Source organism: Argiope bruennichi, chromosome 2, assembly GCF_947563725.1.
Source record: "Argiope bruennichi chromosome 2, qqArgBrue1.1, whole genome shotgun sequence".
Classification (NCBI taxonomy): Eukaryota; Metazoa; Arthropoda; class Arachnida; order Araneae; family Araneidae; genus Argiope; species Argiope bruennichi.
The window spans coordinates 1,230,157-1,254,387 of record NC_079152.1 but is presented as its reverse complement, the minus strand read 5'-3'; the positions used below and the strand labels follow the sequence as shown (position 1 = coordinate 1,254,387).

Sequence of the window (24,231 nt, the reverse complement as noted above, 5' to 3'; positions counted from 1 at the left end):
TTTCTAATTCCGAAATGAGAAAATAGGGTTAAAATTATTAACATTTTGTCATAATTATAAATATTCAATCAAAAAATTAATTCTAAAAATTAATGACCCGTTCACTTTTCAACAGATATACAGAACGGTTCTGTTCAGAATGACTCTTTATTTTCCTAACATATACGGCATTGTGCGGTCTTTGTTAACGTTGTAAGCAATTTCGATTTTGATACTTTATATATGTACAGTTTTATGTAATAATTTGGAACTCTTGTAGATTGAAAATCTTAAAAAGGAATTATTTTATCATTATTTCAACTAATATAGTTTGTCACTATGTCTGATTTAAGTATGTTGATGGATATGGGCTTTGACAAGAGTCAAGCGTAAGTATATTGAATTTTTTATATTGCTATTATTATTTCAAGTAGATTTTCACAAACTATTATAAATTCGATAATTTTATAGGATTATTGGTTATTATATAAACAAATTATGGTAACGATATTTTATTTTTTTCTTTTAAAATTGTTTTGCCGGTCGAAGTATGTGTAAAAATTCCAAAGGTTAGTTTCAATCGAAGTAGCTTTTTGTTATTTATTGCTGTGTTCTAAAAATATCTATTTATAATACTTCATCTTTCAGATTTTTGGGTTTGAGGAGAACTGATTACTTGGCAATATAGATCATAACACTGCAACTTTTGACATTAATAATATTGTAGATATTCTTTCAGGCTAATGTTATAAACTCGCCTGTATGACATACAAAGAATCTCTTTCTTCAATGTATCTCCTACTAATCACAATCCAATATAAGAGGAGTAATCTTTTCCTTGCCTTTTTAATATTTTGCAGACTTTGAATCATTTCATTTTTGGAAGGTAGCACTCTAAATAAATGACAGTAAACTAGTTATTTTAATACTTTTTTTCTGTTCCTTTTTTCAAATAATTATTAATTTTAATTTATGTTATTTGATTGATTATTGCATTTCATTGCTTTAATTGAGAATATTTGGAAAAGTTTATTTTCAAAAAAGAAAATTCTATATCTGAACCTGAAATTTATCCCCCAACCTTTGCAGTTGACTACTTAAAAATTACAATAAATATTTCTATAACTTTTTAAAAACATTGAATTTCTACAAAAAAATTGCTCAATTTATTTTTTGAAACAGAAAGAATTATCTTTTTATGCATTACATTGCATTTATTTTAAAATTTAAAAAGAAATGTAACTTATTAGTGCATTACTTGACTTAATGGTATGAATAATTTTTATTTTCTTTATTGTTTATCATTTTCGTATTCTGCAAAAATAGTTTCAATTTTAAGTCATTATTTCCTACAAAGTGATTTATGTGTTTTTGTTTGATTTTAAAGAAAAATCTCTTATTTTCCTTAATTCTGTTTTTTAAAAAATAATTTACAGAAACTTCATCAAAATTTTTTATAATAACTCAATATATATGTCATAATTGTTGATCAGCATCGATTGATAACAAATGTATTATAAAATTATGTTATGTGAAAGTTTGATCAATCCAAAACATTGCTCATTCTTAAAACTTCCAAGTTTATTTGAAAGATAACTGAAAAAAAGATTATTGAGTTTTCACCATGGGTGCTTTTTTTCACATTTTTTTTAAAATTTGTTAATGGCCAAAGATAACTATTTTCAAAAAATTCTTAAAACTTCCATTATCTCTTACTTTACTTGACAAAAGAATAAAGTTTGGTTTATTTAAATCTTTTAGTAATTAATTTCCTTTGTATAGAGCTTTTACTTTTAACCCAGTACCATAGTCTCTTATTTGTTTTAATAAAATTATGCCTGTTTCTACAGAAAGCACAATATCTTGATGCATGAAATGTGAAAAGAATTCATGTATGTTAACAGATATTGTGAGACCTACTGATATTTTTTTGCAACAAACTTATTGACTCACACACACGAAAATGCAGAATGTATGATACAATGAGTAACAGCAACTATAACCATCAACATTGATAACTGCCTTTTATATAAACTTTTTGTTCTAGTTTACTTTTAAAATAAATATTATAGATATAGCTTGTAATGTTACTTTGGGTCCAAGCTAAACTTATCATTATAATTGGAATGCTTTAAAAATGTTTTGTAGGAATACAAAGATAATATGAAAAAAAAAAAAAACTATTTACTCAACATTATTTTGTTTAATAATTAATTTTAATTAGGAAAAAAAATGAGACAATGCATAGAATTGAAATATATATGTGTGTGTGTGTGTTTAATTTTTAAAGCTTTCTTTAAAAAAATTATCATTAATATGTTTGTGTTGCCGAGCATTCAATGTTTAAACCACCATTCATATGAATTATGTTCATGAAAAAATTCAAAAGGATATTAGACTTTTTTGAAAGCTTTCCCTCTTCTGACAAAGCAAAGATTTACTTCGTCTTTTACTCTCACTTTCAGAAATCATTTCTTCAATGTATGTTTCACATTTTTATCCTTCCCTCATTGTTTTTGCTTACACATCAAATTGTCATTCTTTCAGATAGCAGATTCAATATTATTTCTACATTTCAGTAATTAATTAAGAAAACATTGAGAAATTTTCAATGTACCTGCAGCCTCCTGTTGATTTAGCCTGGGAAATCGAACATACTCTTTCAGAAGATTGGTTTTTTTCTTTCATACCCAAACATGATGTTTGGTCACAACCATTATCTCGCTGAATGCAAGGAGGTAGAACATTGCAATAGGTAGAGGGCGAAGGTTGGCTCAATTGAAGTAACAATATAAAGAATTTTTTTGATTTTTGATCTTATTGTTGATCACAGACTTTCTGTTATGGCCATCAAAATTGATCACTGAAAACAAATTGTTGATCAATCAAATTTTTATGGATTTTGTTTATATTTAAATACAGGAGCAAATACAGCTAAATGTTTTTAAGTTTCATTTCATTTCACACCATTTTGTTCACTTTATTATGCATATTTTTCAGCTCCCTTAAAATTCATAAAAATTGGATAGTTTTACACTATTTTCATCTGTACAATGGGTTAATCATTATATCCAAGACGGCAGCTACTGTATCTCATTAGAAGAAGCCATCAGTGATCTGCCAGGAGTTATAGATGCTAAAAATTTTTAATTAAATCTCTTATGTAACTTGATCTTAATGGCTTTTTAATTTTTTGTATTGATGTAGAAAAATGTTTTTAAGTTTCATTTCAGTTTACACCATTTTGTTCATTTAATTATACATATTTTTCAGCTCCCTTAAAATTTATAAAAATTGGATAGTACCCTGTGCTATTTTAAACCTTATAGCTAACCTAATTTCTAACTAAAAACAGTGTAAACTTTGACATTTTTCTCTATGTTAATAGCATTTTAAATCGAAATTTAAATCTTTTACAGATTCTTCTCATAATTAAGTAAATATATCACTTGATTTTCTGACAATAATGATTTGTTAAGAACAGAAATTTAATTTCACTATTTTGTATTTTTCATATTTTTAAAATTAATCTCTATAGTAACTTGGATTTTAAAGCAAAATTAAAAAAATATTTCCAACTTTAATATTGACTTCTGTCAATAAATTTGGTGTTTTGTCAGAATTCTTATGTTTTTATATTCACAATATGTTTAATAATTGCTCAGGGCTTTTATATTATCTTTAAAATTAAAAAAAAATGTTAAAATATTTTTTGAAAAATTAGTGAAATATTTAAAATATTATATAGCAAAATTTAGTACTGTTGAAAAATTAGTTTATTGGATTTTAAAATTATGTAAAAAAATTTTGTACTGTAAAATTTTAGAAGTTACCATGTAAAAACATTAAAATAATGCTTAATTTTTAATTAAAATTTCAGAAAAATTACTCTGAAGTGACTTTCTCACCAGCCAAAGTATATGTATAAAATCTATTAGTTCTAGGTTCAAATAGTCTCGCCTGTCGAGTATTAACACACAGACAGACACACAAACACCCATTCATCTTTATTATATGCATAGATAATAGCCATTAGAATCTTAAATTTATTTTAATATATTTTAGAATACAGAAATGAGTTTGTGGTTTAAAGGCCTTTCCATCTAAGACGAATATAGATGCAATTTTGAATTTTATGCCATTAATAAATTATCTTTATTTCTAGCGAAAGAGCATTAGAAGTCACTGGTAACAAAGGAGTTGAACCAGCCATGGAATGGTAAAGCATTTTTTTTTTTGTTTGTTTGTTTTAGTATAGGGCATTATTAAATTAATGTAAATAAGATTTTTTTAAAAAAAAACTAGCTTTTATTATGCAGCTTATTTTATCTTTATCCAATCTTTGTGGTTGGCTATTCTGTTTGTGATACTTATTTTATTTGTAGTTAATATTAGAAATTTCAAAATGAGTATTAAATGTCAGTATTCCTCTTAGATTAATATATCATTAGATAGAAAGATCAGAGAAGTTAGTGCATGCTTATGAATTGCTTCTGTGTAAAATGCCTAATAGCAATGATGGCAACCCTGAATAGAAAGTTTTCTTTACTTCAAAGTTTACAAAGTGCAAATCTATGATTAGCTCATTATACATTTTGTATTAAGGTCAACTATGTTTACCGTAGTAAGAATAACAACTGTTGATAATTTCTTCTGTTTAAAAGCATTGAATATTTGAATAAACAGAAAAATACAGTCAATGAAGAATATCTATAGATAATATTAAGCATGTGAATCAGTCTTTTACATGTAGCTCTAAGAATTCTTTTGATTAATACAGCTATTCTATTTTGCAATTGTGAAGAATACATTTTTTTTTCCTTTTAAAGTTTATAAAGAGATTGTAAATGAATTATCTCCATTTTTATAGCCAGATTTAAAGCAATTGTATCAATTATTCCAATCATGTTGATCACTGTATGGATAAGTTTGAGCTATTGTCTTGGTATAGTTAATGGTGTTAACATTGAACTCTTGAAGCAAAAGCAAATAGCTTTGAATTTCTTTTTTGTATCATTTGACATTTATCAGTATAATTCATAGTTTAAAATTCTGATTTATTTCAAAACTTCCTGTATTTGTACATAGAAAATAGGATGAAAGAAAGAATTTTTTCTCCTAGTAACTTTGTGAAATTTGTATTTATTTAATAATTTTTTTTTATTGAGGATTGATATACAAAATGTAAAAAAAGTGAGAGGGAATTAAAGAAAACAATTCTATATATATATATTACATTTGAAAGTGATTTTTTTTTATTAGTCACCTTTCTTTTTTAAAAGAAATTTTTCACAAAGAATATATAAAGAAATTCTTTTAAATAATAGCAAAAATATATAAGAATTTGAGAATTATGATGTTCTCTTTCTTATCACTTTCATGTGATCTCAAATAATAGCCTGGCATTCCCTTTCAAAAATTATTAAGTATTCTAATTGATAATTTTAATATTACATTTTACCTCTGCATAGAAAATGGCTCAAATATGATTTTTTTTTTTTTTTTTTTTTTTTGCTCTTATTTATTTAAATGCATAATATCTTGCATGTTGTTCCATTCTGCACTCTTAAAATATTATTTCTTGATTTTAAAAGGGTTCAAATAAAATGTACTTATTTAATATGATGTGAACATTTTTTAATTGAATATTTTCTTTTCTTTTATATTTAAAAATTTTTTTTAGGCTCCTGGCACATTCGGATTCAAATGAACCCGTTCCACAAGAAACATTTTCATTTTCGGATGGAGAAAAAAGTACAGTTTTTTTTTTTTTTTGCTGTTGTTGTTGAAGTATAGTTTAGTATGCTCCCGAGTTTGTCGCCAATATGGTAACCCAATGACACGATCTTATTGCAATCCTAATGCTGTTTTGTTTACTACTTTTTACAGTGGTTGAGTTGTACGTAAACTACTATTTAATATGTCAAATTAAAATTTAATAAAAAATGTCAAATTAATCTTTTGCAATACTTTACTGTAAATATGCATTGCTGAAAAAGTCTGAATTATTAATTTAAGAAATCGTCTGCAATGGAATTCTTTGAACTTATCATAATTCTTTTTCTGATCTCACGGTTTTCTTGATAATTCTTTGTCGCTAATTGTACAAGAATGGATGTATGTTGAATGGGATGGCAGGAAATATTTTGAATCTGTAGAATGGATAAAGGGTGAGTGGAATATATATATTTTACGAGTTGGTGAAGTTAGGAAAAGGATGCTTGATTGAAAATTTGTATGGAGAATGTTTTGTTTCTTCCTCCGTTCTTTCTTTTCTTTTGATTATGTACTGTTCCTGTTATCCGCACAGTTCTTATGTTCAATGAGCTAATGAAGCTACTAGGATCCTGCTCCTGCTGTTAGCAAAGCCATAAAATGATTTTTTTTTTTTTTTTAAGTTACAAAATTCTGCCCAGTATGATCTTCTGATGCCGAAGGCATCACATGCTCTAAATTTTACTCTCTACACAACCCGACCACTGCGGCCAGTTTGAAAGACTTCTTTATTTCAAATTTGTTAAGATAAACAGCAAAATTGATCCCAAAGGTTAAAAAATGAATAAAATAATAAATAATCTCTGATAAAACAATACTTATCAGTAAAGATCATAATTTTAATGCTGAAAGTGGTAACCGTAACTGCCTTGCAAAAGTATTTGTTTATTTTATCCACCATCTTTATTGGCGACTTGGCATCCTTGGTGCAGCAAGGGGCACTCTAAACTACATTTTAACCTTTTTTTCTTCTTCATTTTAAGTTTTGTTCTAAATAACTTTTTAATACTTGTGATATTTTTTTCCCCTATATCTGAATTTTAGCAGAAATTTTTTCATATTTTAATTTGTCATTTTTTTTATTCATAAAATTCCCATGTTTTATTTCTCTCTCTCCCCCCCCCCACCCACATTTAAAGAAATGAGGCATTTTTTTCTAAATCTTCATTTTTTTAGAAAATTGTAGTCAAGGGCCCTTTATGTTGATAGCAGGAAAAACTATGAGTGGCTTCATCACTTAAATGTATATTTTGATAATTTTAATGTTGTATTATATTTTAATAGATTCATAAATTAAGATATTTGCATGGGTACCTTAGTAGTTTTTGGTCAAAATTAAAAAATTTTGTTATTTTATTTTTATTTCTGAAACATGTATTTGTTTTACTTCTGTATTTATTATGAGGGAGATGCTCAGGTTTATATAAAACAAGAAAGACAAAGAACAAACACATAAGCTCTAAAAGACTGAAAGTTGGAATTTTGTGACTGTTTTAATTATTATAAATGTAAATGGAGCTGAAAATTAATTTATAATATTTGCTACTAGGAAATAACAACAATTTGATGTAGTTTTGTATTATTTTTATTAGAGAAAATTAAGCAAGCAATTTGCTTAGATCTCTGTTTATGTTTTCTTTGGATGTGTTTGCTGCTTTCTTTATTCTGCTATTTTTGTTAAATATTTAATTTTTTGAAAGTTTTTGATTCTGAATGCTCTATTAAAGTTCGATGTATGGAATAGCTTTGGCAAATTAAAGAATTATACATTTTATGGAAATCGTTTTTCAACGTCTAATGAACTGGCAATTTTTGTACTTGGAATGTTCATGAAAAAATAAAAAGAATGCAGACCTTTAAAAAATGTTTTAATTAATGCATTATTGCTAAATAATAATTGATTGAATTTTGTATTATTGGTACACAAATTCTTATAAATGTTTTGGTTATTTTGTTTTGCCCAAAATTCAATAAAAATAGAATATATGTGGTGGAAGACTCGATTTTTGATTCACATTCAAACTTCTGTTTGTGCTGCAAACACTGTCTTTGTCAAAGGGTTTTGCTTCTCCCAAGAAGCAAAAAAAGGTGCAATGAAATAAATACCAGATTTGTATACACTCTCAGAGTGACTGGTAAAAATTCCATTGTTGGAAAGAAGCTTTTGCTACATTCACTCACTTGCCATCATTTCTTTCAAAAGTTTATTTCAGAGATCAGGAATTGACTTTCTTCTGTGACTATAAAAATCAATTAAAAGTGCTGCTGTTGAAATGTGAAAATCTTATGATCTTTAAACTGTCATTGAATGTAGTGTATTAGTTGATAACATTTAGTAACAAGGGGATGTTCATTGAATAGTGTCCTATTAGCAACAAAATAAATGATTCTGAAGTGTTATCACAATTTTATAAAAAAAAATGTGATACCAAAACCTTGTTATCATTTTTTGAAAAAATAATTAATTAAATAAGTAAATAAAATTTTTAAAAAGTTCCAATTTTCAAATCACAAAAGCTCTTCTAATAGTATAGTGTTTACAGAATATTTGTATGTTCCTATGGACTTTTTTTTTTTAATTCTGAATATTTTGCTGACTGAGATTCTAAGGTTTACAATGAGTTTAAAGACATTTATGCACAGGCTCTGTAGAAAAATGTGAATGCCTTTGGCATATTCAAAAATAAGTGAGGACTCATTTGCAAACCTTAAAAATAAAGCTCTTGATAGTAAGGGAAAGCTTATTTGTAATATCATAAATAAGTTGCAGAACTTTTATGGCATAGCAGTACAAAAAAATGTGGGCAATTTGCTATTGATTCAAAATGCAATAACTGCTGCATTTGCTTATGTATATTCCCATCACAAATTCCAGCACTGTATGTAGAGTGCCCAAAAGTAAAGGGCATTTGGTGAAAATACCAACAAGCACTTTCTAAGAATGAACATTTTAAGAATTTTTCTACTGGCCTTTCAAAAAAAATATTATAAACATTGTTAAGCCAACACATACAACACTGTGTGATGAAGAAACTTTTATAAAAATGTCTTCATAAGAAAGCACAAATATTCTCAAAATATTACGAGTTTCAATATTCTTAACATTCAGGGGTGTTTGTGCTCCGGGGAAACCCCGGAATTCCGGGGATTTTGAACTTCGATACCCGGAAATTCCGGGGATCGTCGTTCAAAAGGAAGTAGGAATAATAATGAATTATTTATTTTGATCTGGGTAATTTTGTTTGCTTTGAAAGCAGAAAACGCAAGGTCAGTGTGTGTGGTGAAAACTTTTCCTTTCTTTCTCCAAAGGCAGTGATAATGCGTGAAAAAGGGGGGGAAACTTCTTTTTTGTCCTTTCCTTATTGCGAGTTATGACTCATTCCCCCGGTTCTCGGACATTCTCTTCTGTATTCTTTTCGGCAAGTAGGCGCGGCAGAAAAAAAAGAGAGAGACTTCGTTCGACCAGATGTGTGATCACGTGACTCTGAGTTCAAAGGTCTTATCTCTCCTGGCGTGGCGCCAATAAGTAGAGAAGGGGGATTTTTCGCCGTATTAGCTATTTGTCATTGATCACTTCGCAACTTTTTTTTCTCCGCTGTGTAAAATTTTCGTTTCATTTATTGATGCACGTGTAAATTTTTCGTTTCGTTTATTGAAATATTTTATAAAAAAATATTTTATAAATAAATAAATTATGTACGCAAGAGAATTTCGCTATGAAATTTCTCGATATAAATAGTGATATTATACAATTAGAAGAAGGCAGGGGTGTTTGTGCTCCGGTTAAACCCCGGAATTCCGGGGATTTTGAACTTCGATACCCGGAAATTCCGGGGATCGTCGTTCAAAATTAAGTAGGAATAATAATGAATTATTTATTTTGATCTGGGTAATTTTGTTTGCTTTGAAAGCAGAAAACGCAAGGTCAGTGTGTGTGGTGAAAAATTTTCCTTTCTTTCTCCAAAGGCAGTGATAATGCTTGAAAATTGGAAAAAAACTTCTTTTTTGTTCTTTCCTTATTGCGAGTTATGACTCATTCCCCCGGTTCTCGGACATTCTCTTCTGGATTCTTTTCGGCAAGTAGGCGCGGCAGAAAAAAAGAAAGGAGAGACTTCGTTCGACCAGATGTGCGATCACGTGACTCTGGGTTCAAAGGTCTTATCTCTCCTGGCGTGGCGCCAATAAGTAGAGAAGGGGGATTTTTCGCCGTATTAGCTATTTGTCATTGATCGCTTCGCAACTTTTTTTTCTCCGCTGTGTAAAATTTTCGTTTCATTTATTGATGCACGTGTAAATTTTTCGTTTCGTTTATTGAAATATTTTTTTATTTATGTACGCAAGAGAATTTCACTATGAAATTTCTCGATATAAATAGTGATATTATACAATTAGAAGAAGGTTACCGGAATGCATTTAGGTGGAATTGGATTGAAAGGAGAGATGGTAATGGGGATACCATCGGCCCATGGTGCAAGGAAATAAATGTTGCTGGACAAGCATATTGTGTTTTTTGTAACTCACTGCTGAAGTATGGTAGGGAAGGATTCAAGGCTTTCACAAATCATTCTAAAACTGTGACGCACATAAAATATTCAAAGTGCATTAGACATTCAATGACTTTAAGTAATTATGCTAATTCAAAAAATACTGATGACTAACTGAAGACTGATGCTCGGCCATTGGATATAGTGACAAGAAAAGCACGCCAAGAGGTATTAATAACTTCGTTTATCGCCGAGAATTCTCTTTTTTTCAATGTAGCTCCCAATTTAATTGAACTCTGCAAACAGTTGAGCCGCAAGGCACTAAATTCGTTGGAAATGTCCAGGACTACTGCATGTTATAAGATGAAATATGGGCTCGCAAAAACTATTAAGGAAAATATCATTAAAACTTTAAAGGAGACAATCAAAATGAAGTTGTAGTTCATCATTTTGCATCTCTAAAGATGGAATCTTGCAATTCAGAAGCTGTTTTTTAAAGCAGTTGTTAATACTATTGAAGATAATAATATTCCATGGGCAAACTTAATTAGTGTATTAATGGACTCATGTAACACCATGTGAAGAAAAAAAAAAGGGTGTTGAAACCAGACTACGATCAAACAAAGCACCCCACTTATTAGATATTGATGGTGACACATGTCACACAGCTAATAACTGTGCAAAAAAATTTGCTTCATGTTTTGATAAATACTTAGAAGATTTGTTTGATGACATCTATTTTGATATGAAAAGCTGCAGTAAAAGAGAAAATTTTTTCAAAATCTGTGAATCCCTTGCCATTAAAAAGCTTAAGCCCTTTAAGAGACCAGACCATAGGTGGGTGTACATTTTATGTGTTTTAGAAAGAATCAAAGATCTGTGGGATGCTCTTATTGCATTTTATTTTCACTACTTGGATAAAACTAATAAAGGGGATTATTTTTCTTATGTTGAAACTGTATACAATAAAAGAAATATTTCTGCAGCTCAGAAAAAAAATTGTTGAAGGGGTGTATTCTTGCTTGCATTCCCAACAACTCACAAAATATGCTTTAGCTTGGAAAAAAAGAATACTAAATGGGTTATTTGTTATGCAAAACAAAACTTTATTGCATATGGCATTATATTCAGCAGTATTACCAGAGTTCAACACATATATTAAATTATTTGAAACAAAAAAAACCAATGCTTCCTTTAATACATTCCAGTATTTATAAATTGATGGAAAAAATTTTCTGTTTTTTAATGAAGCCAGAAAATATAGAGTGCACATCTTATAATGATTTATTAAAGGTTGATGTCACAAATCCAGAATTCCATCTACCTAGCAAAGTAATATTTACTGATGCAGAAGCTTCCACTCTCCTGAAGAAATTATCAAAAAATCATCCAATAGCAAAAGAATTCCAAATTTCTCTGATGAAAGCTTATACTAATACAGCACAGCATATGAAACAGAAATTACCCCTTAAAAATTCATATCTAATTAGTTTTACAGCATTAGATCCAGAGCTAAGAGGTAGAACCAGTACAATATTAGCTTTTGAAAAATTGTCATCTTTTATGTCCCATATTTTTAGTGATAATGAAAAGTCAAAAGTAGAAGCTGAAATAAGGTTATACCAGAGTGATATTGATATCACCAAAGAAATGCTCTACACATCTGATGAAAGTGGAAATCAAGTCAAGTGTACAATTGATAAATATTGGTCTAAAGTTTTTAATTTAAAAGATGATTTCACAAATGATTATAAGTATCCTACATTGGCTAAATTGGTCAAAGCCTGCCTTAGCTGCTTCCATGGCCCATTAGTGGAAAGTGCATTCAACTTAATGGATACACTTGTCACTGACTATAGAACCTCTCTTAAGATTGATTCCCTAGATGCAGTGCAGACTATTAAATATGATTTAATGGCTTCTAAAGAAACCTCATGTGAAAAATATGGCTCAAAAAATCCAATGACTGATCCAATTCACAAAGATCTCTTACTGAATATGAACAGAAGTTGGAAAACATATCAAGAGGACTTAAAAACATGTATTTCAGATGAGTCATCTATAAAAGTCTCTGAAAAACCTTCTACATTAGCAGAAAAGCAAACTGCTTCTACCTCTGCATGTGCAGTTCTCGAGGAAATTTCTTCAACTGTAAATGAGGAAAATAAAAGTCAACCTTCCTGCAATTATGAAGTTCACCACAAAAGAAAGACAAGCCCACAAACATCAGAAAATAAAAAAAAGCAGCAGAAATTAGATAATTTTTTTAAAGAATTAATTCAGGTAATTTAAAATATTTACATAAAATGTAGTAGTTTATATGTTTGAAAATTTATGGTTATTAATTTTGCAAAAAAAGTAATTCATTGAACTTTTATAATTAGGTCATTCAATACTTCATAATTTGAATTTTTCATTTCTCCCCCCCCCCCCATCTCGAAACTCCAAAATGTCGGTAGTAAGTCCGTAAAAGTTTCAGGGGATTTTTTGGGGTCCCACAAACACCCCTGTAACATTATCCAAACATATATTTGTTTAATGGGCAGAATTTATGTTTAGGGACTTCTAGAGCTATGGTATTATTTAATGAGGGTTTCTTTGGCATAAAAAGAGTATTTGATGAATTAGATACTATTCCAAGCCACCACATGTTAAAATGGTATGGTAGTTTTAAACAAATAGGGCATTGCTATTGCTAACATACATTTATTTCCCACTCTCAAAATTGTCCAGATAATAGAGCCAGCTTCCAGGAAAGGCAGAAATTTTTTTATAAAGATGATAGAGAATAAAGAAATTGTTATAAAATTGTTGATTTTTAAGTATGCAGGATTAAATATTATTTCCTTAAAGTAAAAATCAAAACTTTAAATGTTTCTTTTGATGAGTAATTTTTTTATCTATCTAAAATTTAAAGTGCAAAGCATGATTTCTCAAAAATGGATGACAACATTTTATTAAAATTTTGTATAATATTACTTCAGGTATAATAAAGACAATTAATTAATAATATAGACATAATATATATAGTTTTTAATTTTTTACAGTTTATTGTTATTAATACCTATGCATTAAAAAATAAGTAATAAGGGTTTTTTTTTTTTTTGTAAATGTAAATGTTTCTTGGATTTTAATCCATTGCTTTTAATACTGTTTAAAGTATCTTGTGTATAAAAAAAAATTAAATATATGAATTATAATTTCAGATAGAGTAGTTATTTGTTTAATTTTCATCAAATTTCTTTTATATTTACTCTATTTTAAGAAGTCTAAATTGCTGTATAATTTCTAGAGTGATATTATTCATTATTTTGATTCATATTCTTCAATAAAAATGCTAAAATTGTTAATTACAAAGATTTTTTTTATAAATGCTCATCTGTAAAAAGAGATGTAACATTCAATTTTCTCTTTAGATATAGTGTTTTATGATTTATTATATTGATTGTTCATATAATTATTAAATTTATTTAAAATCATTATTTACTTAAAAATATGCTTATATGTTATTGAAAAAGTCATATTTAAAATTTTGAATTAAGTTTGTAGAGCACGATTTTTACCAATGCTTATCCTAAATTGTCATCTACAGAAAGATCAATGTTATTGTCTTAATATGAATCTTCACAAGATGAAATTTCTGAGCCATAAGAAGGTAATCCCATAATTTCCTCTTAAACTTTTTCGGAAGTTCATATGCTTGTTTTGTCGCTCTAGGTCTCGCACTGTCATGCCAAATTACAGTGTCTCTGAGCAGTTTACATGGCCACTGAATATTAAGTGATATTGAATGTTGATTTAAGGTTTCACTATAAGATGTACTAGTAGCACCCTTCAGCATGAACTCTATGCATCAAACCTTCTCTGTTGAATAACGGTATAATCAGTACCTTCCCCTGTAGATGGATCAATTCAACACTTTGATTCAAGGAAGTGTGTTATATTTTACATTTACCTTTTAGAAAAAAAATGATATTTAATAATGATCTGGAATAGTTAAATTTCTGATAGCCATGAACATATGTTATAAAAGTTATTCTGATGCTGAATTAACTGAATGTTCGTTTTAGAATTAATTGTATTCTAGTGGAAGTTTATTATTCTTTTTGAGAAGTTTTTTTTTTATTGGAAAGCTTTTGATTTAAGAACTAGAATACATATAAATGTTTATATATTTTGAATACTGCATTTTTTTCGAATAGAATTTATTGAATTGAATATTATATTTTATTATTGAAAATAAAATGAAAGATAACGTACAAGTTTGCTTATGATTTTTTAAGGAAACGATGTTTTCTACTGTACGTTAAATAATGTGGAATATTTGTATTCAGCGGTGCCGTGCTTTGTTTCAGGTGAAGAATGGTGATTCCAAGTCTCATCTGTGGGCAGAATTTTACCCAAAATCTAATTTTCTTTCTTTTATTAATGTTGCAAAAATGGCAATTTAATTGCAAATGCTTCCTATTATGTTCCTTTGATAATTGAAATGAATCAAGGACATTTTTTTTTTAATTTGTATTTTGCTGTATAGTTAATTTAAACTTTAAATATTCAACAGATATTTATAAATTCATTTTTTCTAATATTTGAACAGTCTATTGTTTTTATTTTTGTTTGGTTTTTCTTAACACTGAATGATCTGTTCAATATATTAGATTTACCTATTCAAATGGAAGTCACAGAATCAGCAAATCAGGAAGTTACAGCAAATGAAGGTGAAAGTGAAGCTGTGACAGAAGTAGACGAAGAACTTTTAACTCAAGCTAAATCTTTGAAATGTGATGAGTAAGTGTCTATGATAAAAAATTATCTTTTGTTTTATTTGTTATAGTTGCTTTGAATTATATGTGGAAGATGTTTCTGCTAGATTCATTATTTTTAGTTTAATTGCCATATTTTTTGTAACATATCTTCATATTAAAATTGTGGATGTGTATTTTACTGTTGAATGTATTTGGAATGAAAGTAAACAGTAGACAGATTTGTCACTATTTTCTATACTCCCTCCTCTTTTGGCCTTAACTCTGAATTTTTCTGATATCTTATATTTAGAAAAATGCTGATATTTGTAGAGATAGTGCTCCTGCATTTTTATATTTTATTGAATACACTTTTCTTGGATTTCATTTCTTTGACTAAACGTTGAAAATATGATTTGTAATATCTACATTGCCTTTATCTGTAATTGGCCAAATGCTTAACAAAATTTACTGTAAGCTCCTCTAATTTTGGTCTAAAATTATGAGAAATAAAGTAAAAATGGATAATCTGATTGGCATTTAAGAACTAGAAGGGGTGCACTGTAGCCAATGAGGAAAGAAATGTCGATTTGACTGCTACATATACAATGTTATTCTTCAGTATGATGTAAAATAATTTTATCAAAAAAAATTTGAATTACATTAGATTTTGTATTTAATAGGCACAGTAGTAATTGCAAAAAATGGAGGTCTTTTTTTTTTTTTTGTCTGATATTTAAAATAATAATATTGAGAGTTACAGCATTTTCTTGTTCTACTATAATAAACTTACTTTCTCAGAAATATTCATTCTGTGTTCTATAATTTTAATTCAGCTTCATTTTGTATGTCTTGTGACTGATATGAGTATAAAGATCTGATATAATGATGTTATTGTACATAAATACTTTAGTACTTTAAAACATTGAAAGCATATGCATATACTGAAATCACGTACTTTGATCTGTTAAAGTTTTCCCCTTTGCATTTTTAATTATAATGATAATTTATAATATTGATTATTGTTACAATATTTCACTTTAATATAGCTTTTTTCTTCTTCTACATAATTTAAAATAGCTGGATTTTTTACCAGTTTCTATAGCAAATTCATTTGTAATTTAATCTTCTAATCTAGATTGCAATTTGTAATTTAATCTTCTAACCTAGATTGCAATTTGTTAGATTCGTTCTTATCTTAAAATGTATTCTAATTTCGTAATGTTCTTATTAATCATTATAGCTTTTATTACTTATTGTTTCTGTTAATCATTCTTTCAACCATTAGATCTCCTTTATAATAATTATTTAAATATATCCTATATATTCCTTTTTAGGTGTAATAAAAAATTCCGTACAGACTCGGAAGTCGAGTTTCATGCTGTTAAAACTGGTCATCAGAGTTTTTCAGAATCTTCGGAAGAAATTAAGCCTCTTACAGAAGAAGAGAAGAAAGAACAAATAAAAAAGTATGTGCATTTGGAAAAAAGTTATAAGCAAGTAAAATACCAAATTTTCATATTACTTTTAATACATGGTTCAATTTTTTTAAAAAGGGCTTATTTATATTTCATGAATGTGAGACTAAAAGTTCCTTGTAAATTAAAAAGTATATATATTCAGGAAAATGATTTACTAGTTAAAAAGAAATTTTTTATAATTTGAATGGAGGTCAACATTGCTCTTCCCTCTTGAAAGAGTTTTTATGTATTAATTTTAGAAATGCCTTTAAATTATGAGAGGGGGGGGGGTTGCTTTTACTATCATATTATTTTGCTTCTTGAGTGTTGCCTAGATTTTCCAATTCTATAATATCTTTACCTATGTAGGAAATTCAGTATTATATATGCAAATTATTCTGAAAAAGAAAAAAGTTTTTCTTCGTATTCAAATGCATACCATGGATTGAATTTTTTTCTGTTTTAGTTTTCAAGAAATAAGTAATTTCATAATTTAAAAAAAAGCATATTTAAATGTTAAATAGACTTATTTTGGAAAATACAGGGCTATTAAGTACCAACGATTAGATTTAAAATCTATTTCCATTTTGCATATGTTCAAATATCTAAATATGTTCAGAGCCCTGCTGTCACAATCTAAGGCTGGTGTGTGCCCACTGAAATTTCATTTCATGCTTGAAAACTGTGCAATTAATGAACAGAAAATCACATTATTAAATTTCACTGACAAAATGTAAAAAGCTTCAACTTCCTTATAATGATAAAAAAATATTGAAAAAAGTTTTCAAAAAAAAAAAAAAGTATTATTGAAAAATTGTCAAAACTCAAATACTAATTGCTTGACAAAGAAATTAAAATAATAAAAATAGATGATTTTTTTTTTAATTTTAAAGTGGTTTAAATATCATTTTTGCACAATATTATTTTTATTTTTGCAATGTATAATTAATTAAAACTGTAATCAACATTTTATGTGAGGAAAAAACTTTCCCAAGTTCACATTTTTATTCTCCAAATATTGTAGTTCTCGTACAGAAAGGGTACTGCAAAGTACTTACAAGCACAATGCTTTCCTTTATTACTAGTAAATATTCTTTGTTGAAAATTTTTTCAAAACATCTGTAAAGCTTGTAAATCTATTCTATTGAATGCATGTCAAAATCAGAAGTTGTCAGTAATAATAACATAATTGCTTTGTGTATCATATTCTAAGCTATAACTAACTTTTTTGTGTAAAATTTTAAATTACTCTTTTTAAAAAAATAATAAATATACCAAATTTTTTTCCATTTAAATTATTTATTTTCTGGTGCTCTTTTCAAATTTTATTTTAAAAGGCTATGGTTATTACTTATATTTTATAGCGTAATTAACTTTTTAGTTCAGCAAGTTTTTTTCTTAGAAATTTTGGTATAAAAAGTAGTATGAGAAGAATTGGAAATCTATCCTAGATGCTTTAAAACTGTCAGTAATTTATTCTCTGAATATCATATTAAATTTTTGGAATGTTTCTTACTTTAGTGTATTAATTTTTTAATATAATTTTAACAGAGAAGGGAGATTAATCTGTTATTTATACTTGGGAAAAGATATTTTCGTTATAGAGAAAAAATTCATATTGGATGTGATCATAGTAAGATATCATCATGCTTAATTTACCTTATTTTTAAAATTGTATAATGTTCGAATCTACTTGTTCTACATGATTCTGCTAACAGTATATAATTCATATTGAGTCTTCAAAAATTTGTGTCTGTTTTTGCTTTTTATTTATCAGTTTTTCCCCCCCTATTAGACTGGAAACTATAATCAAGCAACGAAGATTAGAAAGACAAGAGCAAGAAAAAAAAGAAGCCCTTGAAAGAGAAATAAGCCGTAGAAAAACAGGACAAGAAATCACACAAGTGAGACAAAAGTAAATGAATTATACTTATTAATAACATATATGTTCAATTTGACAAAGTTCCAGTAAATTAATGTCTGGTTTTATGTTTAACTATCAAGTCCCCAAAATTGATTTAAATAATTGTACTGTTATTTTACTTAATTGGCTGGTGAATGACGAAAACATAGAAATGTAAATTTTGCAAAGGGAAAATTAATAACCATTATTAACTTAAAGAAAAACGTATTTATTATAGAATGCAAGAAGAAGAAATGAAGCAATTGGCTGAGGCAAAAAAGCGTGAAAAGCTAGAGGCCAAACAAGCTAGGCAAGTATCTATTTTACTGTATTTTTTCTGATAAATTGAATTTTTTCAAGCAGTTTACCTTTAAAAATAAGGAAAATTTCTTATTCATTTTACTCATGGCCAGATTTTGCTACATACTGTCAACTGTATCTATCCATATCATAGTTTGTTTTTTAAAAATTGATTCATTTTCAGAGTTTTAATTATTTGAGAATTTTTTTTATATATATTTTGATTTCAGACTTATAAATTATTATTAGTGACACATGGTGTATTAAAAAATAAATTTTTCTTAGAACATGTCTTCAGTAATGAGAAATATAATTTTTTCCATCTGAATGCTTAATATTAAGAAAAAGCATATGCATATTTACCAACTGCTACAGATTTTATGCTAAATTTCCACAGGTTGTAAGACTACACATAAGATTAAAATTTCAATGAAGGCAAATTCCTCCAACATAATCTTGGAAGTTAAAAAGAATCACTCCTAGTAAATTTATTATTTCTACTGTTGTTGTTTCTATAACATATCGTGGAAAGGGTAAATAAGTTTCAGAAGATATTTATTCAGTCTTTTAATTGTATTAATTAGTATTTTGTGTAATATATGATTTTGAAATGTACAGGTATGTTGAATTATAATGTAGCAATTTTAAAAAAAATTCTGCTTTTCATATTTTTAAAAAATGTTATGCAATTATTTCTAATTATAATATATATATATATTTCTTTTGTTATTTGTTCTGGTAGGATACTTTCCTTAAAAATAGAAAATAATAATTACTTGAAATATGATGAAATGAATATCAATTATCAGAAATTCAAAGTTTATTTTTGTATGTGTACATGCACACATCTGTTATCCTTATAGCCCTAATAACTATTAACAGTAGATCTATACTATTAAATCAACTTTTAAATTTTTGTTTTTGGTAATGACTTTTGTAAATAAATTACTTTTGTAGAATAAAATTTCAGTTGACTGAAAAAAACCTTAGCTTTTTGTATTTTTGAATCTGGTTTGATTTTCTGACTGATTTATTTTTTGAAGCTTATGGAAATTGGATAAATTTCTAAAATTTAAATCATAATATATGCATATGTGAAAAAAAATTTGCTATGTGTTTATAGAGCAATTCAATTGAAAAAAAAATAAATAAAGCACACTTTTGCACATTTTATTCTTCTAATTGAATGTTTTATCTGTTTAGTGGCTTTTAACTAAAAAAAGAAACTGTATACATCATTAATTAATTTTAGGATATTTCAGGAATTCCAATTGCTTATAATTTGTGTTTCTTTATATTTATTTATGTTAATCAAAATCCTTCTTTGAAATATTTTAGGCAACGTGTGTTAGAACAAATAGAAAGAGACAAGCAAGCTAGGAGAGAAAAATTTAACATGCCTGCTCCGAATCCACAAGCAACATCACCAACTGTGCCGACAAAAGAAATAGTAACTACTCCTGTAGAAAACTATGATCAAGCCAGGATTCAGGTATTATTTTATTCAATAGATACCTAATCAGTTATTGTATTTGATTAATATACGTCTCTAAATTTCCTGATGATGCATTCACCAAGATATGATAAATAGAGTTGATAGACTACAATTGTTAGATGAAAGTGATCAATTATTTGTGGGAATCTTAGACAGACACTGATAAAGGGTACTATAATTTTCACAAAGAGATTTGAAGAAATAAAAAGGGATTTCACTGATAACAGCATCCAATATTCTTTTTGGATCTGTGCAACCTTTTAAAACTATTACCACTCTGGTGAACTAAAAAATTTCTCTTCTGATGGAGTTGTAATATATAATTGAAATCTTAAATATAAATGAAGTTTAGATTGAGCTACAAGTAGCATATTTAATCAAGAATGGAGATTGATTTTTATATTAAATTATTAAACATAGTAGATGTAACAGAAGCAATTATGAGAATGTTTTCATTCTAAAAAAAAATTGACAAAAGTCATCTACTTTTGGCAATCAAAATATATCCTTGTATAAGTTTATAGATTGCTTAAAAAGTAATTTTTCAAGTGATTATTTAAGAGCATTTCATTTTCTATAACACTGCTTGCTTTGCCAATTTACTTAGGCAATAATTTTGCTTTTACAATATTAGCTTCTGTTTTGTTTTCTTAATTTTAATTTTTGTGGATTTAATATGCTTATTTAAAATAAAATGTTTGCTTTGTTCTACAAAATTATAGTTGGGTGAATATGGAAGATTAATATTTTATATTTATGCTAATAAAAATTGAAATTTTAATTAATTTTTAATATAATAATTTGAAAATTGCATTGGTTTAAGAATGATACTCTTTATCCTAATTACCATGATTGAATGATCAATATCATGCTAAAATAAGAAAATTTAACTTCACATTTTAATCAGTCTGAGGAATCATGCATTTGTAATTCTTATTTTTGCTTGGATCGTTTTTGATTTGTGTAACTTGTCTGCCTCTTTTGCAGAAATATTTCATCTGATGAGAAGTATTTGAGGGTTCAGACACGTTATTAAATCCCAATAAAATTATATGCTTTTTCTAAATACATTGTATTTGTTAACATGGCAGATATTGTTACTTTCATTTTCATTCTCGTAATTTTTAATACTCATGATAATTTTCATAATTTTTATGTCCAAGTTTGTTAATATGTTTTGACCACTTAAAACTTTTGCCCAAACAACATTTGGATGATGTGAGAGGGGACTTTCCCGATTTGCCCAAACACTGCTTGAGCAGTGCATTTTTCTACACCAATCCACTGATTTACCTGGCTTTTTCGTTTTTTTAAATTTACATTACTTCTAATAGATGTCTCTAGTAGTCCAGGAGAGATTAGATTGTAAACCAGTTCAAGTACCTGTTTTATTGCCTTTTCTTTAGGCAGGAAAATTGAGCGTATCAATTTTGTTAGCACTTACTCAGTGTATTGGCTAATGCACATTGCAAATATTTCTTTTCAATATAATATTGTACTAAAATAAAAGAAGAATGAGTGATAGTGAATGGGGCAATCATACTGTTAGCAACACAAATCTTTGAAGAGATCCTGATTCAGCATAAAATATTTTACGTCATGTGAATTGAAGTTGGTTATATACATCAACTCATTATATACACTGAAAAAGACGCACTTTACAAGAGCAATTGCCAATGCTGTGCAAACCATCTCAAGTGGTAATGACTCTTATGCAGCTTCTATTGAATCAAGTATATTGTCTGATAATTACGACACATCTCTAGATTCTTTCTCAACAATCAAACAGATAGGTATGAAGCACCCAAACTTAACAAACAGAAAAGACGTTCCAAAGGAATTGCAGTCCAAAAAAATTCAAAACAGACGAAATCTATGCTTTCCAAAGAGAAAATTATGCATCATCAAGTGAATGGATAAAAAAAGTTGTAACTCTTTTATCTACTGTACATAGTCCTGAAATGATTGGAGTGCCATCTTACAATGTTGAGATCAAAAAGAAACCAAAACTGATAATGGAGTACAATCATACTACGGAACGTATTGATAGAGTGGATCTCGCCAATTATCCCATTGTAAAAAAGGGAGAAAAAAAATATTCTTTCACCTTTTTGACATATTACTGTGAAATGCTTATGTTTTGTATAAGAAACAAGGGAAGAAAATACACCCATTTAGATTTTAGACGATCTCATTAATCATTGATTGAGAGGCATAGAACTGTAAATGAGAAGAAAGGACAACCAAAAATTTTGTCAAATCTCTTTAGGTTGACTGAAAGATACTTTTTAGAAGTGATTTCTCCCAACGAAATGAAACTAGGACCAATGAAGCAGTGCTTTATGTGTTACTCAGAAATGAATGGTAGAAACGAGTCAGTAAAGAGATCAGATATTTTTGTCTGGATTGTAATATTGGACTCTGTTTATCTCCGTGTTTCAAAATATATAATACCAAAGCTGAATTTTAAAATCATTTAAAATTGTATGTTTTAAAAAAATATATGCTTTTGACATTATCTCCTGTAAAATTTTCTTTTCAGTTTCTTCTTCAGAAAAAAGCAAACTAAACTGCCTTTTTTTTTTTTGCTGTAATTAAAATTTTTTATAAATTAATTAATGCAACACTTATAATAGTTTTAACTGTTAATTTGAATTCATATAATCAATATGAATACAAAAATGATTATAAAAAATATGCTTATATTTGGTCACAATATGGCATAAAAATGGAACTGTTAAGTGGTTAAATGCTTCTAACTTTATTTTCTGTTTTTGTTGTATTAATAGGTTAGACTCATGAATGGAGAATGTTTGACTCAAACATTTGGTGCAAATGAAGAATTAGCTGCTGTGCGATTATTTGTCCAAATGAATCGTACTGATGGCTCTACACCATTTTCCTTAATGACGAATTTTCCTAGAAAGGTGTTTACAGAAGATGATATGAATACGCCTCTTAGCAAATTAGGTACTTTTTTCCTCTTTTATTATTTAAGGCAGAAATAAAATTTCTGAAAATATTTTTTAAAAAATTTACTAATAATATAAGAAAAGGTTATGATTTTTTTTTTCAATCATTAGCTAGGAGTCCTATGAAGTAAAAAATCTATCCTTTTTTAATTATAAGAAAGAATAATTTCTCTTTCTGTAGTGGTATATTGTTTATTCAAGCATGTTAGGAAAAGCTCATTGCTAGTGTTTTGTGTATCAATGTTGAGATTATGATGTCAAGTCTTTGCATTTGTTTATAAAATTGCTTGCTTTTCGTATTGTATTTCTGTATATGCTTATCTTAACCACAGTTATTACAAGAATTATATGATAATAAAAATGGTTTATACCCGTTTTCTATATTTAATATTGCATCACCATGTAATATTAAATACTTGTTTATGAAAAAAAGTGTTGGGTTGGAAAAAAAAAAAAAAATGTTCAAGTTTTTTCTACAAACGTTTTTGTTTGCTTTACACTACTTTCTTTTTGTGCATTATATTTCTAATTTATTCATTGCTTTTTATTTTAAAGTTACATATATTTTATGTTTATATCTTAAATCATAATTCCTTAAAATTATTTTGTTTCATAAGATGGTGTTGTCCCTTAATTTATGGACATTAATATAATTTACTGATTGTTAAAGCCATTTTCCCAATATTTGTTTTACTTAAAGTTGTAACTGAAAATCCTGGTCATCTTGAAAGGAAATTTATTTGCCATTTAAGATTCTTTTTTTACTGTTGCTTGGATCTTAGAATACAAATCTGTTATGAAATTTTCATATTTTGCTTGTTGAATTTTTGAGTACTTATTAAGTACCACATCATTTTTTTTCTCTCATTCTTCATTTTCTTTTATAGGCTTGGTTCCATCAGCTGTTATAATTGTATGCAAGCCCCAGTGATTGTGTTGATCTTTTTTATTCAATAAAGAAAGCTTTAAAAAATGTAATATTATTTTTTATTTTATGTAATAAAATGTCAATTTTCAAACTGGTTTTGATTTAGCATTTTTTGCTGAGTGAAATATGTTATTTCAGTTTGGATGTGATATGTAATTAAAGTATATTTTAATGATGTATGTTTATTTTAATT

The 24,231-nt window shown here is 27.5% G+C and overlaps 1 protein-coding gene across 1 annotated transcript; it reads left to right on the top strand.

Moving 5' to 3' along the window:
* Positions 1-144: 144 nt before the first annotated feature.
* On the top strand, positions 145-24,215 carry LOC129989221 (UBX domain-containing protein 1-A-like). Its single transcript, XM_056097603.1, has 10 exons — positions 145-368; positions 4,145-4,198; positions 5,663-5,733; positions 14,897-15,026; positions 16,318-16,449; positions 18,236-18,355; positions 18,582-18,653; positions 19,982-20,135; positions 22,928-23,108; positions 23,998-24,215. The coding sequence occupies exons 1-10, from the start codon at positions 319-321 to the stop codon at positions 24,039-24,041; spliced, it is 1,008 nt and encodes a 335-aa protein (XP_055953578.1). The 5' UTR covers positions 145-318; the 3' UTR covers positions 24,042-24,215.
* Positions 24,216-24,231: the final 16 nt, after the last annotated feature.